The following is a 16,751-nucleotide window of genomic DNA, read 5'->3' on the forward strand; positions in this document are numbered from 1 at the left end:
CGTATTTTATTAATTTCTCTACCTTAAAAATTACACAGCAGAATAAGATATTTCCTAATGTTTTCAAACGTGAATCTACGACAATTACTTGACAGTATATTTTTATATACGAAAAAACTTCTTTCCACATCTACAGACTACATTGGAGCATACATAAAATAAATTAGATCATTACTTGTCAAGTCCTCAGGGAATTCTTCCATATTTTCAAATTTGTTGCTTAAAATTTTTGAAATTTTTAATAAAGCTTTATTACCAGGATTTTTTCTAGAACGTCATTTAACTTTTGTATGACTGCTTTGCCTTTTATATATTTGAAGTCAACAATTTTATTTTTCGCATCTTCGACGGTATTTAATGAATCAGATAATTTTATTCCTTTCTTTTCCAAAAATGTTATGGATTTGGGTAAAAATCCGGAATTCGATTTAATAAATGCCAAGTTACACTTATGGTTATTTTTTCCAAATACTTTTTGACTGTTTTAATTGAAACGGCATCATCGCTGTTGAATATTTTTATAACTGACTGAATGTTCTCTAAATGTTCACAGTAGTATATGGTAACATTTATCCAAGTTTCCCATCTTATTAATATGGGTTCAGGTGGTAAAGGAATATCGTTTTTTGTCATATTTAAAAATTTTCACTCCAGCGTCAGACAGGCAGCCCCGTATCATAATCAAAATCAGATCGGTAGTCAATATTTTGTGGAATATAAACCAGCCACGTCTTTGTAATAGCACCCGACTTGCGGTGAAGAAATTAATGAACGTCATCGAAGCCACAATTTTGAAAGGGATCTACAAAGACGAAAACTAGGGCTGGCGTGAGGGTAAGTTGACTCAGGCTGTCGCCTAGGGTGCCATTTTCAGGGGGGCGCCAAAATTGTTTTTTTACAATTTTGCACATAATGTCAATAATATTATTTATTTTTTTTTAATATAAAATACCTATAACTTTGTATTGAAATATTCATTAATAATTATGGTTATTTCGTTTAGCCGTATATTAAGATAATATAAGTATATTTTAAGTATATTTACTATGGTTTAGCGTAGAATATTTTATCATATATGTTGCTATAATTCCCAAATATCTGTTATTGTTCAATCAGGATCGAGTCGTTGTGACTCGTGACTAAAAAATTAGACAATAACAAATGATGTACAAGTTAAGCATAATATATAATTTTTTCTAAGTATAATGATATTACGGGTTATTATATGAAAAAGGCGCCAGTTGGCATTTTAGCCTCGGGCGTCATTTAGCCTTACGCCGGCCCTGACGAAGACGTTTTGATTCCGAACGATATGCCATTCGACTTTAAATGGTTGCAATCTCCAGTGTGGCTAACATTTACAATGTCGATAAATAAATCTCAAGGGCAGTCGTTAAGTGTTTATGGCATCAGTCTTGAAAATCCATGTTTTTCCCATGGCCAGTTATATGTCGCCTGTTCCCGTGTCGGAATTCCAACAAAACTATTTATATACGCATAAGAAAAAAAAATAAGAATATTGTACATCATAAAACATTAGAATAATAAACACTTTTTATGAAATATTTTTTTTATTAATTATACCAATTAAATACTAATTCATAATTAAGAAAAGAGAACGTCTGGGTCAACTAGCTAGTATATAAATATATATATATATATGTTACAAGCAATATGGATAATTTTGGTATTTTACATATAACCTAGGATTTTTTATAAAATACCTAGGCATAATGCAAAATGCCAATTTTTTTGTAGACAAAGTATACAAAACATTTTATTATATGTTATATTACATTAAAATTCTTATAAATATTATACATTATTACTCATATTACAGACAAAATTTAATTTTTATCTATTATTATATTAATATTATTATATAAATATTTTACTTAAACTACTATTTAGGTACTTATTAAAACATATTGTAGAAAAGTGACATTTTGAAGTAGGTACACAAAATTTTATTTTTAAAGCAAATACACTTTTTATTTTGACACTTGGACTTAGAAACATATTTTAAAAATCCTCGGCCAATTCTTGTGGAATGAATGTTTATCAACTCATTATACTGTTCATCACATAAAAAACTAGTATTAGTGGCCAAATTTTTAAAAAAAATTTGTAGTTTGTTACAAAAATTTGACTTCATATAAATTGTATCCATAGTTACAATACCATAACGAGACACGAAAATGACGACTTAATTTCGATATTGTAATAAAATTATTAGTACGTTCAATATTGTATCTCAGAATTATTATTATGCATTGTAGTAAAATAATATCAATCTTTATTGCATTAAATCGTGAACGCACATTTATAATAAACGATAAGTTGTTGGTAATAGGCGATGTCAATTTTACTTGTTTTCTTCATATTGCCTACTCCATGATTGGCATTATGCAAAATACCTAGGCAAAGCTCGTATTATGTATATTGCCGGGTAATTTTTGGAATTTTATATAATGCCTAGACATTTTGCAAAATACCGGATTATCCATATTGCCGGTAACATATATATGTTACGGTAATAGTACGAATACCGTTGAAACCTAGGATTTACCGATAAAACCTAGGATATACATTATTGCTTGGTCAAACCCCGAATGATTTTAGAAGTTCGGGCTTTTACCAACGAGTTTTGGTAAATCTTAGGATTAACAATCAATGATTTTAAAAGTCCGAAATTATATATTTTTTCCAATTCTGTTATAATTCTTACCTATATAAATTGACTCAATGTAAAAATTTTCGTATGTGCTATTTACTTCATACATAATACGGTTTCTACCTACATGGCCTGTTACAATATGAGCATAATATAACTCATTATACCGGTACATAATAATGCATTACCTACTTTGAAGTCATCATTCATAGGTACAATCAGTTTTTTTTCAACAGTAATATTAACAATATCAAACCTTTTAAGTCGCCAATAATGAACTGTTTTTATTCACATTAACAGATTTAGCTACTTTAACTTCTCTTAAAAATATATTATATTTTTCCTCAGTTAAATATAAATTATTTTTGTTATTTTTTAACTCTACAACAGCATATAAAATTTCATAAAATCGTATTATAAGCGACATATTGAATAATGTGTATACTCACAATACTAACCGCGACAATTGTAAAACAAATACTGCTCGTAAAATTACTTCCTGCAATTAGCCCCGATATCAAATTATTAAATTAATCTTCTATTTAATCTGTTCCAAATCTTAATCATTGAAGACACAATGATTAACTTTTATTATAATTCGTATCACAGTCAATAATTAAATTAAAACTATTGATATCAACACAAATGCACAAGAATAAATACAAGTAAGAATTATCACAAAATTGGAAAAAATATATAATTTCAGACTTTTATAATCATTAATTGTTAATCCTAAGATTTACCAAAACTTGTTGGTAAAAGTCCGAACTTCTAAAATCATTCGGGGTTTGACCATGCAATAATGTATATCCTAGGTTTCACCGGTATTCGGACTATTACCGTAACATATATATACATAATTATTTTGTTATTTGAATATAATAATAATTATTCCGAATTTAAATGAAGTTTTAATTTAAACAATTTTTAATACGTTCTCGATCTCTACAGAACAACTTGCTTCACTACTAACTTAAAAAAATAACTAATATTTTCAAAATAAAAGTAAAAATAAATTGAAAATATATTGGTATTAGTTATGAAAAAGTAAAATAAATGACGGCATTTTTATATATATATATATAATGATTTACAATTTTTTTATTGCAAACTGACATTGACAATATACTAATAAAATAAGGATTACAAACACAAACTGGAACTTACAGGTGTTCAGAAATCAATAATCTATAAACCATAAATATGTTGCAAAATACTTACAACAAAAATTTAATAATTAAAGGGAATATGTGTTCATGAAATTATATAAATTGTTGTACCTATTATATTAATCTTGATATTATATGTATTACCATATAATTATAAAAAAAAAAAAATGTATAACAATCCTGGACTTCATCGTAAACAGCTAGTGAATGAGAAATAGGTAAAATTTTCAAGGACTACTATAATAATAATAAAGATTTCTTAATTTCAACTTCTTAGCCCCATTCAGTACTTACTAATGGCATGATCATTAATCGAATGAACTACAAATATGCTTAAAAGCAACTCAGTTGTATAAATTATTCATACTGTCAAAAAGCTACAGTTGTTTAAAGCACATAAATATTTATAATTTGTGCTTTTATAAATAATCTTTGCAATTCCTTAATAGTTTATGATAGAGTAAAATATATTTTTTATTTACCACTAGTGTAATATTACTGACATTTCAAATTTTCAAGTGTTCAATGTTGAGTTTTGATAAGATCTTATCTTAGATTAAATTAAATGGATATATACTTTATTAAACAATACAGCATTTCTTTTCTTTTCTATCATATTTTAAGTTTTTAATATCAAATTATTTTGAATCAGCTAAACAGAAAAAATTGCACTTGATAAGCACAAAAAGAAATATAAAATTATTTTTTACTCTATTCCCATGTTCAATTAAAAGTTAACATAGATGAAATATAGTTACCTTTAACAGCTCTAACTTTTTTTAACATTACAGTAAAAATAATTTAGATTTTCTGAAAGATTATGATTTTTAAAATCTTTTTGCTAGAACTTTTGACTACAATTACATTATTCAAATAAAAGAATAATATTACTCAATAATAATTATGCTGGTTAGGTAAGGTTGGGTTAACCAATAAATTGGATGTCCCTGAATAACAAAAGAAATAAAAAATATATAAATAAATATATAAAAATAAACAGTCCATTTATTTAAAATCCAAAGATAAAAGTATTTTTAAGACTTAAATCACTAAAAAAAATCGAGCAAATAGATAAAAAATATTTAATATTAAAAATGAGGTACGACCCAATTTAAAAAAAATCAAAACCCAAGGTATTAAAAATACATAAGATAAAATATTTACAAATATATAAATAAAAATGCATTTTAGCACTATTATCCAATCAGTGCACAAAAAGTTCTAAAAAAAACCTTAAATTATACAAGTACAGACAAAAGGAAGTGAACACTGATATTTGTCAGTAAAGACAGAAAATTGGCAAGTCTTTTGATTCACTGATTATAAAGATGTAGTCATTGAGCAAAATTAAAAATTATTTTCAAATTGGATTGTCGGTTACTATATTTAGAGATCCAAAGTTGGATACAACTTAATCAGAGATCTTAAAATTAATTAGTTGGTAAACAAATATGCACTGGCTATAATATTTTGGTAACTGTTCTACTATCTACGTAGCAAATGATTAATCATACTGAAACTCAAATTATAACTGCTAATTAGGAATGCTATTTTTTCTTCAAGACTTGCAATACTGTTGAGTATAATAACTTACACGTTGCCTTGGACTGACTAACACAAACTAAGTATCTGCATGCATTAAAATATACTTCTGCAAAATAAAAAAAATTATATTAAATTATAAATTATTTTATTTATATATAAACAGGTTAGATCATTACAAGAAATCATTTTGACATTTATAGCTACATACTAACTGTGAACAAAATGTCCCAGTTCATTATTCTTGATGTATCAGTGATAGACACATGATTTAATACTAATGATGAACTTAAACTTAACATATTATTTAACTTTAATAGGGCCGACATTTTTAACATTGATTTTGAATCATTCACTGAGTCATTCATCTAATGTAGTTTATGAGTAAAATAAAATAATACTATTTCCAGCTTAGACATGTTTTAGAATTATACATATATATATATATATATATACATTAGATCTTGCTATAATATATTGTAACACTAATGAAAAAGGAAATTAAGTAAAAAAATTTTTTGGATTAACATTATTATCATCAGCCAAACTAAATAATTCAATTCGTTTGCTAATTATATCAATTACCAAATTTTACATTTTCAAGCAATGAAGGATTCAGATATAAATGCTGTTCCTCAAAAACTTTGTAAATTAATTTTAAAACTATGCTATACATTAACTGCCTATTAATAATCTACCATTATAGTGCAATTAAAATACTAAAATTACAAACTCGAACTAAATTCTAAAAATTATGTCAAAAGATAATATTTACGTCTGTAATTTATATATTCATTTTTGTAAATAAACATTTACATCAATCAAACTTTAAATTAAGATTAATAATAATTTTGCAAAAATTAATGAATTCTGTTTAACATTTTAAAATAAACTGTATTTATGTTGCCAAAATATTAATATAAAATAAATTTAACCATTAAATTATTTTTATGATTATCACTTATTTTTGATGCATTCTAATATTAAGAAATGATACTTACATTAATAGTCTCCAAGGTAGATACAATCAAATTTATATTTCATTAAAATATGGATGTTTTAAAGCATCTCGAGCTGATATTCGTTTTGTACTGTCGAACATTAACATTTTCTAAAAAAAAAAAAAACCTTGTTTTTAAATTGCAAGTTTATTTAGTGTACTCAAACATAGTTTAAGTAATAACTTAAAAAACTTGTAGTTATATTTTTAAAAATATTTATTTTAAAAATTATCTTAATACTATAGTTCTATTTTCTATTTTAAATATAATTAAAATAACTAAATAATTTAATAAAAAGTTAAACCAATACGAACACAAATAAATCATACCATTAGTAAATCTTCTCCTTTTGAACATATTTCAGGAATTACAGTCTTCAAACAAGTTTGTGGATAAGATTCAAAGGAACTCCTTAACAAAGAAACATTCTTTGGCCAATTTAAAACAGATGGTAGACCAATCACCCTATAATATAATTAATTAGACATTTTAATATTGATATCTTAATTTATGCATTATAATTATAAGTAATATAAATATTTTTGAATACCTAAATATCCTATCTAACTGTTCAGCTTCTGATTCGCCATCGAATAATGGAGTTAATTTGTACATCTCTCCCATAATACACCCACATGCCCAAACATCAACTGCAGTGGCATAAGGTAAACCTAGTAAGACTTCAGGTGCTCGATACCATAATGTTACAACCTATATAATTTAACATAAGCAAAATCATTAATACTACATTAAATTAAGATAAACAATTAGCAGGAGATGACATAAGTATTAACTCAAAGGTATTTTCCTTAGGTATAGTAATTTGATTCTATTGCATTAAACCCACAAATTTCAAAACACAATTTCTAGAAAAATATATGATAAATTAAACTAATTGTAGTTATAGAGGTTTAATAAATTTATTGTTTATTTTATTTAAGATTAATCAGAAAAATGTATAAACTAGTCACTAATTGTTAGTTAAAATATTTAAACTATTTGCAACTTATGGCAAAAGCTCAGGGAGAAAATGGGGGCTTTACCCTCTAAATTCAATCATGCTCCCAATAATCAATGATTTAACTTTTAACTCAGCAATATTGACATTTGAATCAAGTGACAGAAAACCTCAATATTGAAAATTTTTTAAAAATTTCCAATATGAAATTAAACAAGAAATTAAAACTAAATGAAATATTTATCTTGTATAACATTTTTAATTATTACCATTTATCACATATTTTTTCATAATATACCTACAAAATAAATCAAAAAAAAAAAAAAATGTATCAACAATTTTAAATAAATCTACAGTTAAAGTAAATATAAAATTGAAAAAAAACTGTTAGAATGCTAACAGCCACAAAAATAAACAAAAATAATTTAAGAAATATACATAAGCTAATGAACTTAAATAAAAATTGTGTACATGGTTTAAAGTTGTATAAATTGAAAGATTAGAAATTTAGGAAATTGAAATAAATAAAAAAGTACAATAATATAATTTTAGAACAATACATAAAGTGGAATACATTTCCAACTTACAACTGAAGTCAATTTCATATCAAAATCATAAATTTTGGCCAATCCAAAATCAGCAATTTTAATTCTGAGGTCACTGGACACTAAAACATTTTGTGGTTTGAGATCACGATGAACAACTCGATTACAATGAAGAAAATCTACTCCTGATAATATTTGTCGCATTATACTCTAAAAAAAAATAAATAAAAATAAAGAAACAATAACTAATAAACTTTATATAAAATCAGAAAAATTTAAAAATTAATGTTAGATCAAATTAAAACTAACACAATAAATTTAGTATACAATTATAATAATAAATAATTTGATAAAATTATTTTTATAATTTACTTATAAATATACATAAGATCCAGTATTTAGTTGATTAGTTTGATTATTAAAGTTAGAAGTAGTAAATTTAAAAAAAATTATATTTTAAGAATTTTAAAAAAAGGAAAAAATTACAAATAGGCAATATATGAAGAGTGTTGTATCATAAATAAATATATATTTCGCATAAAATATATACAAAACTATAAAAATATTGAACATTTGAAAATATTAATTTTTGTAACATGTGTATTAGGGTGGTCCCTATTTATATAGGTGGAATATTTTACTTCAAAAATTTAATACAGTACCCCCCTAAATTGTTAAGTCATATATTTAAATATTTTAGGTAAAATTTGGAAGGTCTCACTCAACCCTTTCTGGTGCCGCATTAGAGTTGAAATATGGCAAGAGGGTAGTTTCCTTGTTTTTTTAAATTAATTCAGAATGTATAGGGTTTAGCATGAACATGCATCAAACATAATAATAGATTTTATTAATGTCTATAAAAAAGCATTCAATGCAAATTCTCTTAAGTCCATTGTTTTTGAAGAAAAATTAAAAAATATCAGAATATTCTGTATATTTTTCGAAATTGGATTTTTTCGGTTTTTTAAATATATATATATATAAGGTACGATTGGATATATGATAAAATATTTTGTATAAAAATTAAACACAATTAAATAATCTAAAAAAAAAGGTTTCGGGTACAAATGTCATAAAAACATCTTTTATATAGGTTTTAGCTATATTTACTTGAATTTCGTGTGATTTTTTCCCAAAAAATTTATTAACGGCTATGAAATAAATTAATCTTATCTTGGGAACCTATCTTATCTTATATTTTTGGTTAGAACACATATTTGTTGAAACATTTGCGATTTCATCTTTATATTTGAATGCATAACGCACTACTACAATCCAACTAATAGTATTCGATTCACTATCAAATATTCTATGTCGTTCGTCGCTTAATATAAAGTTTAAGTTATAATCAAAAGTAATTAATTGTAATTTTATATGCCACGAAATCGAGTTTTTCTTATGTGAACAATGGACTACCAAATAACTGGTAGTAAATTGCCATTTCAAAGAAATTGCTTGAGTGATCTCTTTTATAATTTACGAATTGTAAAATTAAATTTGCGTGAAAGTGCTGCACTTGTTGTAGACGAATGCTTAATATATTGGAAAAAAGCTCGTATACCTACTCAAGACCAATCTAATATTATAAAAAATTAAAAAAATTATATGAAGATCTTAGAACTCTAGAAAAAAGTAAAACGAGAAAGAGTGATTTATGTAGAAAAAGAGAACAAGATTTCAAAGATAAATTAAACAATTTATTCGATATTGCTCATGCGAATGCTTTTAATATAATGAAAATTCAAGATGATATAGATTTTTTACAACTTCAACGAAAATCAGGTCGTCCTGGTTGTATGATGGATGTGGATATGAAGTTAACTAGAGCTGAACAAAGGAAATAAATTAGAAATGAAATAAGCAATAAAAAGCTTAAATCTCATTCCGAAACTTTGTTAACAGGTAGGTAATTTAAAATTGTAAAATAATTTTAAAAAATGTGATAATATAAATTAACAAATTATACTTAATATAATTTAGAACCATACTCAATTTTTTTATCAACGTCAAATTTTGAAGAATCGGAAAACGAAGATGAAGTAATTAGACAGTTATCTCCAGTTACAGGTCCATCAAAAAATAAAAGAGGTAGTATAGAACTTTTAACGCCTAGATTATCAGCCACTCTTGATAAATGTAAAATAAGTGATAGGGATGCTGTCCATTTGTTAACTGCATGTGTAGAAGCACTGTTATTAGATTCTAGTATTTATGTTATAAACCGAACATTAATTAAAAAGTCCCGTGAAGCCTATCGACAAAAAATATCAAAAAAATATTAATTTGGTATTTCACGAAAAAAAATTAAATTATGTTGTAATTCGTTGGGATTCAAAAATACTTCCATCCCTAACCGGGAAGAATAATATTGATCGTTTGGCTATTATTGCAATAACAACGAATGTTGAACAACTTCTTTAAGTCTTCAAAATGTGTTCTGGAACAGGATATGAAATATTTTCAACTGTCTTTGGTACTTTACAAAGGTGGTCATTACTTTAAAAAGTCCTAGTATTTTTGTTTGATACTACAGCTTCTAACACAGGGAGGTTGAATGGAGCATGTACACTCTTAGAAAAAAGTTTAGATAGAGAAATATTGTTTTTTGACTTGTCGACATCACATTTTTGAACTTGTTTTACAAGGAGTATTTACAAAAGTAAAATTATTTTCCATGACTGGACCAGATATATTGCTTTTTAAAAGATTTCAAAATATGTGGGAAAATATTGATAAAAGCAAAATATCCACGTCGGTTTCTAATACCTATATTCATAATATTTTAAAAAATGACGTCGATGAAATTATTGTATATGCAAAAAAAAAGATTTTCGAAGATCTTCCTCGAGATGATTACCAAGAATTTTTAGAACTAGTTATTATATTTTTAGGTGGTGTTCCAGCTTGAGGCATTGTTTTTATGGCGCATACCATTTGGCCAGATGGATGGCTAAGGACATATATTCTTTAAAAATATTTATATTTAAAGATCAATTTAAATAGCAAAGAACAAAAGGCATTAAAAGATATTTGTTGTTTTATAGTTAAATGTTACGTCCGTGCTTGGTTTTCGTCTACAAATGCAATTAAAGTCCCACTTAAAGAAATATTATTTTTAAAAAGATTAGAAGAATATAAATCCCATAGTAAAATAATCGCAGATGTACGATTAAAAAAAATAATAAATCATTTGTGGTATTTGAATCCAGAGTGTGTTACATTTTCAATATTTGACGATCGTGTAGATAATAATACAAAACACAAAATGGCTGAAAGAATCTTGAGTTCTTACAATTGTAGCATAAACAATGACGAGGAAGAAATCGAATTTGAAAAAAAAATAGCTCTTAAATTAGAAGATGTTTCACATTTTATTCAAAAAGATCTTTTCGTTGATTTGATAAATTATAAATCGATTGGAATCGATTAACAAAAACAATTTGTATTACAGGTAAATAATTTTACTATTTTAAAATTAAATCAAACTTAAAATTTCACAATATTTTTTAGACCGTTAAAAATTACCGGAAAAATACCCACAAAGTAATAGACAAACACTCAATAAACCATTTAAGAGGCATCAATTAATTGTGCATAACATTTGTTAAATAAATTCATAGGTATTTGTAATTTTTTTTTTTTTTCGGAAAAATTACATGATATTCAAGTAAATAAAATCAAAACCTATATTAAAGTTAATCTTACACAAAAACTTTTTTTTAGATTATTTAATTCTGTATAATTTTTATACAAAATATTTTATCATATACCCAACCATACGTTATATATATTTAAAAAACCGAAAAAATCCAATTTCGAAAAATATACAGAAAATTCTGATATTTTTTAATTTTTCTTCAAAAACAATGGACCTAGGAGAATTTGCATTGAATGCTTTTTTATAGACATTAATAAAATCTATCATTAAGTTCTTTGCATGTTCACGCTAAATCCTTTACATTCTGAATTAATTTAAAAAAAAACAAGAAAACTACCCTCTTTTGCCATATTTCAACCCTAATGCGGCACCAGAAGGGGTTGAGTGACACCTTCCAAATTTTACCTATAATATTTAAATATATGACTTAACAATTTAGGGGTGTACTGTATTAAATAAATTACATCAAAAAAATAAGGACCACCCTAATGTATATACATGTATATAACATATATATATATATGCATTCATTCTCTATCAATAAAAATTCCAAATCCCAACTTTCACATAGCCAAACTAGCCATGGTGTCAATTGGTTTGAAAAATTAAGGTTCAAATGTTAATCAACAAAAGAGTAATAATATTATAAATAATTAGTTAATCCTTTGTCATTAATTTTATTATTTAACTAAGTACTTCTGTTAATAAAATGTTAATAATATATAAAACTTAATGTTTTTTAAAAAAAATATCTGGATTCAATTATGATATTGTTTATCAGACTCAACAAAACATACTCTTCATACAATTCACAAAACTTTTTATCATTATTAAATTTCAATCAAAGTTATAATTTCTACAAATGTTGTCAAAAAAATTAGTAAGAATCATATTATACAGACCTAATTCATAATAGCAAATAAAATTATTTACAAAATACTAACAACATTTAATGTTTCTTATTACATATAATATTATGTTCAGCACAAATGAAAAATATACCCACATATGTTGCAATAATTTATTATATTACTTACTAACACTATTATATGTTATCAACAAAATTGGCATAAAATATACATAAAACTTCTAAATAAATGCAGGTAGCTAAGTCTTTTAAATATAAATTAACATTTCAATAATATATTTGTACAGTAATTAATTTATACATAATTTATAGAGGGTTATAACTATTACAAAAAAAAAAACCCATATGCTACATTGCTAATTTGTTGCATTGAAGTATAGAACAACATAATTATTTAGTGGCTTAATGGGAGTAAACTAATAACCTTTTAAAAACACACATTCCTATAACATATTTTTCAACTAACTTTTTAAATTAATTTTTAGTCTTACATTATGTTGATTTGAGATTTCAAACAAAGCAAGGAATGAATACATTTGTGATTTTACAATATTATTTTTTATTTTTATGATATACTATCAATATTTTGAATAGTAAATCTGTACTTAAAATTACATGCATATTAATTTGTTAAAATATTAGCTTCAAAAGATACTTTAATTTATGTTAAATTATTTCAGAAAAAAATTATACTTATATTCAATATATACTTATTTGAAAGATTACAGGGAGAAACAATAATAGTCAAATATGTCTACAGTTTAATATTGCAGTTTTAAAGTCTCAGAACTCAAAAAAATAAGAGATTAAGTATGAAATAATTAAAAAAAAATGTATTGTGGTAATACAACTAATATTTTATAAAATAAAGAAAAAAAATAGATTTACTTTTTAAAACAAATGACAAGATGATATATTAATCAATTTTTTTTTGGCTATTATAATTTTTCCCCTTAGCCTTTAATTTATGTTCTAACAGAGACTAATATTTAAAAACAAATACAGATTAGTATAATACTACAAATGTAACTAGAATAATTTTTAATAGAAAGAAATTATTCTAGTTACATTTGTAGTATTATACTGATAATTATTTGTTTTTTTTTTTTTGTGTGTGTAAACAAATTAAGTTTAATGAAAAAAAAATAGTTATGAAATTTTTTAAAACTGAAAACCTATTAAAATGCCAACTTGGTACAAAATATTTATCCAATTAATCAATAATATATAGGTCACATTTATTAAATATATTTGTAATAAAAAATAGTATGTGACTAGTATTTATAATCAGTTGAGAAAATAAAAATTACACTTTCTAATTTATGATTTGAATAGAAAAAAATTAAGTTAAAGGGAGTATATCTATAGATATTAAAAATACTAGAAGACAAATAATTTTAATTATGTTCATTGCTAAGTGACAATTGTTAATATACAATTTAGATTGTGATTTACCTATAATAATTATCAATAGTGTTTATTTGATTTGAAAAGTAATCATGAGGTTTGATTAATGTATTTCCAATGAATTAGTGGCACTTATCTCTTCCACTTAGTACAGCCATAACGCATTATAAAATACATCTAGGATTAGGTAGGTAACTAATAAAAAACTAGTTTATACTCATTATTTTATAATTGAAAATAATGAAATTAAGCTAACAATTCACAAAAAGAAATATTTAAATAACAAACAATGGTTAAAAATAAATACTTATAATATAATATGAACATTTTAAAAGAGACATTTTAATTGTAGCTTTTTACATCCTAATTAGAATTTATATTCGTAAAAGATTTTTTTTGTCCAATTTCTACATGAAATTCCATATTAAATTGGAAGACTAGAAATTGATATTAAAGATTATATACTATTTATTTAATTCCCATTATGATATCAACTGCAATGTTATAGAGAACATTATTTTTATAGCAGTGCAATGAACATCTAATAAAAATGATTAAATTAAAAACCTTAATAATAATGAATTAATAAAAAATAGGTTATTAAATTCAGCGGTCGCCAACCATTTGGACCTCACGGACCACTAAATACATATTCTAAATTCTACAGACCACTTTTAGCTTAAAATAACTTTTTACCTAAATTTAAAAAATTAAATAAATCAATTTTTTTCAGTTATATTTAACTTGTTTTTTAATTGTTTGCTGCAAATGGATCTATTATACACATAAATACCATGTCTAGGGTTTTATTTTTTAGGGAAATAACGACAAAAAAATTCTATAAGTAACGTTTAAATTTTTCTGTGGACCACCAGTTGGCGACCACTGATTAAACTGAACTCTGATTTCGATATAAAACATTTAAAGTTTAATAAATATATACATACAGTTTTTTTGTCTTTTCAAGGTATAAAATTACAATAAACAGATTGATTTTAAAAAATATATATATTTTTAAATAACTCAAAAATTAATTAAATACTACATGAAACCTGAATATTTTAATATAGGGATAAAATTAGTTGTTTTTTGTTTTAAACATATTTAATAATATATAACATTTTTAAGAATACCTTAATGATTTCAGAAGACATTCCAGGTTTTGGACATCGTGCCATATAGGTGGCTAAATCTTGTTCAATATGTTCAAATACCAAATAAAGGGTCATACATTTTTCATTATATAGTCGAGGACCATGTACCACATCCAAAAGCCTAAACAGTAAGAAAGAATGAGTGTAAAGAAAAACCTATTAGAAATATATATCTTTATTTATACTTGACAATATTTGGATGTTGTTGCTGATCAAGTTGTTTGAGTAAAGCAATTTCACGCAAAGTAGTCATAGGTACACCATCCTGAGCTAAGGGGATTTTAATCTTTTTCATGGCGACAAATTTTCCTTTGTTGACAAGATCACGTCCTTTGTATACGGTACCATACGCACCTTTTAATTATAAAAAATAGAAAAAATAATGCTTGGAATGGAATCACAACCAATGTTAACCATGTGGATGCCACTCACCATTTCCAATCTGATTGAGTTCTTCATAATTTTCCTTTTCCTGAAGCATGGACGACATGGCTGGAAATGTCTTTGCCTGCAATCGGGACAGCGGTGCAACCATTGTGAAGGCTGGCAGAAGAGTTTCGGTGCTGATCAACTGTCCGGACAAGATCGCAGCCGGGAATGCCTAACCTAATATATGAATCAAGCATATACACACTGAGCGAGAGTTTCACAACAGAACGTCCTTGACACGGATCACGCGAAATCCTTTGGGCAACCACCTGTGGAGCAACAGGATAACGTAGAGAATCCGTCGGCAGACGACAAGATCTGAGACGAAAAACCTTTAGGACGCAGAGTTGGTTTCACTCGATGGACCTGGCACGTTTGGTCGACGACAACGCACTTCCGGTGGATTCCTATGCGCGCGCACACAACCACACATGTACACACACACACAGAGACAGTATGGGGACTATTCAATGCAACTGCTGCTGCTGTTGCTGATGGTGGCTGTGGTGGCGGCAATGATGGCAGTGGCTGTACCTACTACTATTGTTGCTGGCTGCTGCCGATTCTGATGGTGGTGGTGGTGGTGGCGGCAGTGGTGGTAGTGGTAGTGGTGGTACGGCCTCAGGGGTGTGCGTGAACGTCAGGCGGCTGTTAAGTCCGTTGGCCGTGAAAAACACCTGGCGCGTTTGGGTACCCGAACAAAGGAAATGCCGCAAAAAAAAAAAAAATAATGATTCACATACATACATGTATATGAAAGTTTATTCAAATATATATGTATATAATAAATATACATGTAGAGTTGTAGTAATAAAAAACCGTTTTTGTTTATAATTTTAAAGGTTACCTATTTCATTTCCAGGGGTTCGCAAACCGCAACCAGTTCCGTCGCCGGTCGTTCAGGATCGGGCTGCCTCAGTCTCATGGGATTCGACACGGTTGCGCGACCGCACTGGCGACGGCTCGTAGGCTCTCGTAAGTTCCATGGTCCGACACGAAACGCCACGCCGAACGGCCGACAAAGCCAGGATCGAAAGTTAGGCTGCCCTGACTACTGGGTCAACCGGTTTACCGGCACACTGTTGTTACCATGGTTACCGGCCCGTCGGTTGCTGCGGTCGATGGCAAACAAAACACCGAACAGCTGACTGATATTTTGAACACGATCCGCTACCATTTCCGTGCAACATAAGTCGTTGTGCTTACAGGATTTACCACTGTCCCGGTGCACACATTCGTGTCTTATGCATTTCATTGAAATTGACCAGAAATCATATTTGTTTAATATTATGAATTCGTATTTAAAACTTAAAACGCAATCGTACAACAGTAATCGGAGCCAAAAT

At 26.5% G+C, this 16,751-nt stretch overlaps 1 protein-coding gene and 1 long non-coding RNA gene across 3 annotated transcripts; both read right to left on the reverse strand.

Moving 5' to 3' along the window:
- Nucleotides 1–1,014: 1,014 nt before the first annotated feature.
- LOC112693556 lies at nucleotides 1,015–4,857 on the reverse strand. Its single transcript, XR_003149490.1, has 3 exons — nucleotides 4,326–4,857; nucleotides 1,216–1,483; nucleotides 1,015–1,139 (listed from the first exon to the last, which is right to left on the reverse strand). It is a non-coding gene; the product is annotated as an uncharacterized LOC112693556 (long non-coding RNA).
- A 127-nt stretch (nucleotides 4,858–4,984) lies between these two features.
- Nucleotides 4,985–16,634, reverse strand: LOC112693550 (cyclin-dependent kinase 4-like). 2 transcript variants are annotated; one of them, XM_025568664.1, is made up of 10 exons: nucleotides 16,253–16,634; nucleotides 15,738–16,082; nucleotides 15,409–15,674; nucleotides 15,162–15,330; nucleotides 14,956–15,097; nucleotides 7,932–8,099; nucleotides 6,937–7,097; nucleotides 6,716–6,851; nucleotides 6,387–6,496; nucleotides 4,985–5,494 (listed from the first exon to the last, which is right to left on the reverse strand). In XM_025568664.1, exons 3-9 carry the CDS (start codon nucleotides 15,509–15,511, stop codon nucleotides 6,419–6,421), a joined length of 957 nt encoding a protein of 318 aa, XP_025424449.1. In that variant the 5' UTR covers nucleotides 15,512–15,674; nucleotides 15,738–16,082; nucleotides 16,253–16,634; the 3' UTR covers nucleotides 4,985–5,494; nucleotides 6,387–6,418. The 2 variants fall into 2 exon arrangements, with proteins under 2 accessions (XP_025424449.1, XP_025424448.1); XM_025568663.1 differs by having other exon boundaries at nucleotides 15,409–16,082.
- Nucleotides 16,635–16,751: the final 117 nt, after the last annotated feature.

Source organism: Sipha flava, unplaced genomic scaffold (assembly GCF_003268045.1).
Source record: "Sipha flava isolate LNK unplaced genomic scaffold, YSA_version1 88_pilon_pilon, whole genome shotgun sequence".
Lineage (NCBI taxonomy): Eukaryota > Metazoa > Arthropoda > Insecta > Hemiptera > Aphididae > Sipha > Sipha flava.

What these genes read in the sequence shown, in the direction of transcription:
- LOC112693550 (XM_025568664.1), bottom strand. Translation starts at nt 15,511, where the DNA reads ATGGTTGCACCGCTGTCCCGATTGCAGGCAAAGACATTTCCAGCCATG. An exon ending in TGTCTTCTGAAATCATTAAG is followed by an intron (nt 8,100 to 14,955) that starts GTATTCTTAAAA and finishes ATTTTTTTTTAG; the next exon opens with AGTATAATGCGACAAATATT. An exon ending in AAGGAGAAGATTTACTAATG is followed by an intron (nt 6,497 to 6,715) that starts GTATGATTTATT and finishes TTTTTTTTTTAG; the next exon opens with AAAATGTTAATGTTCGACAG.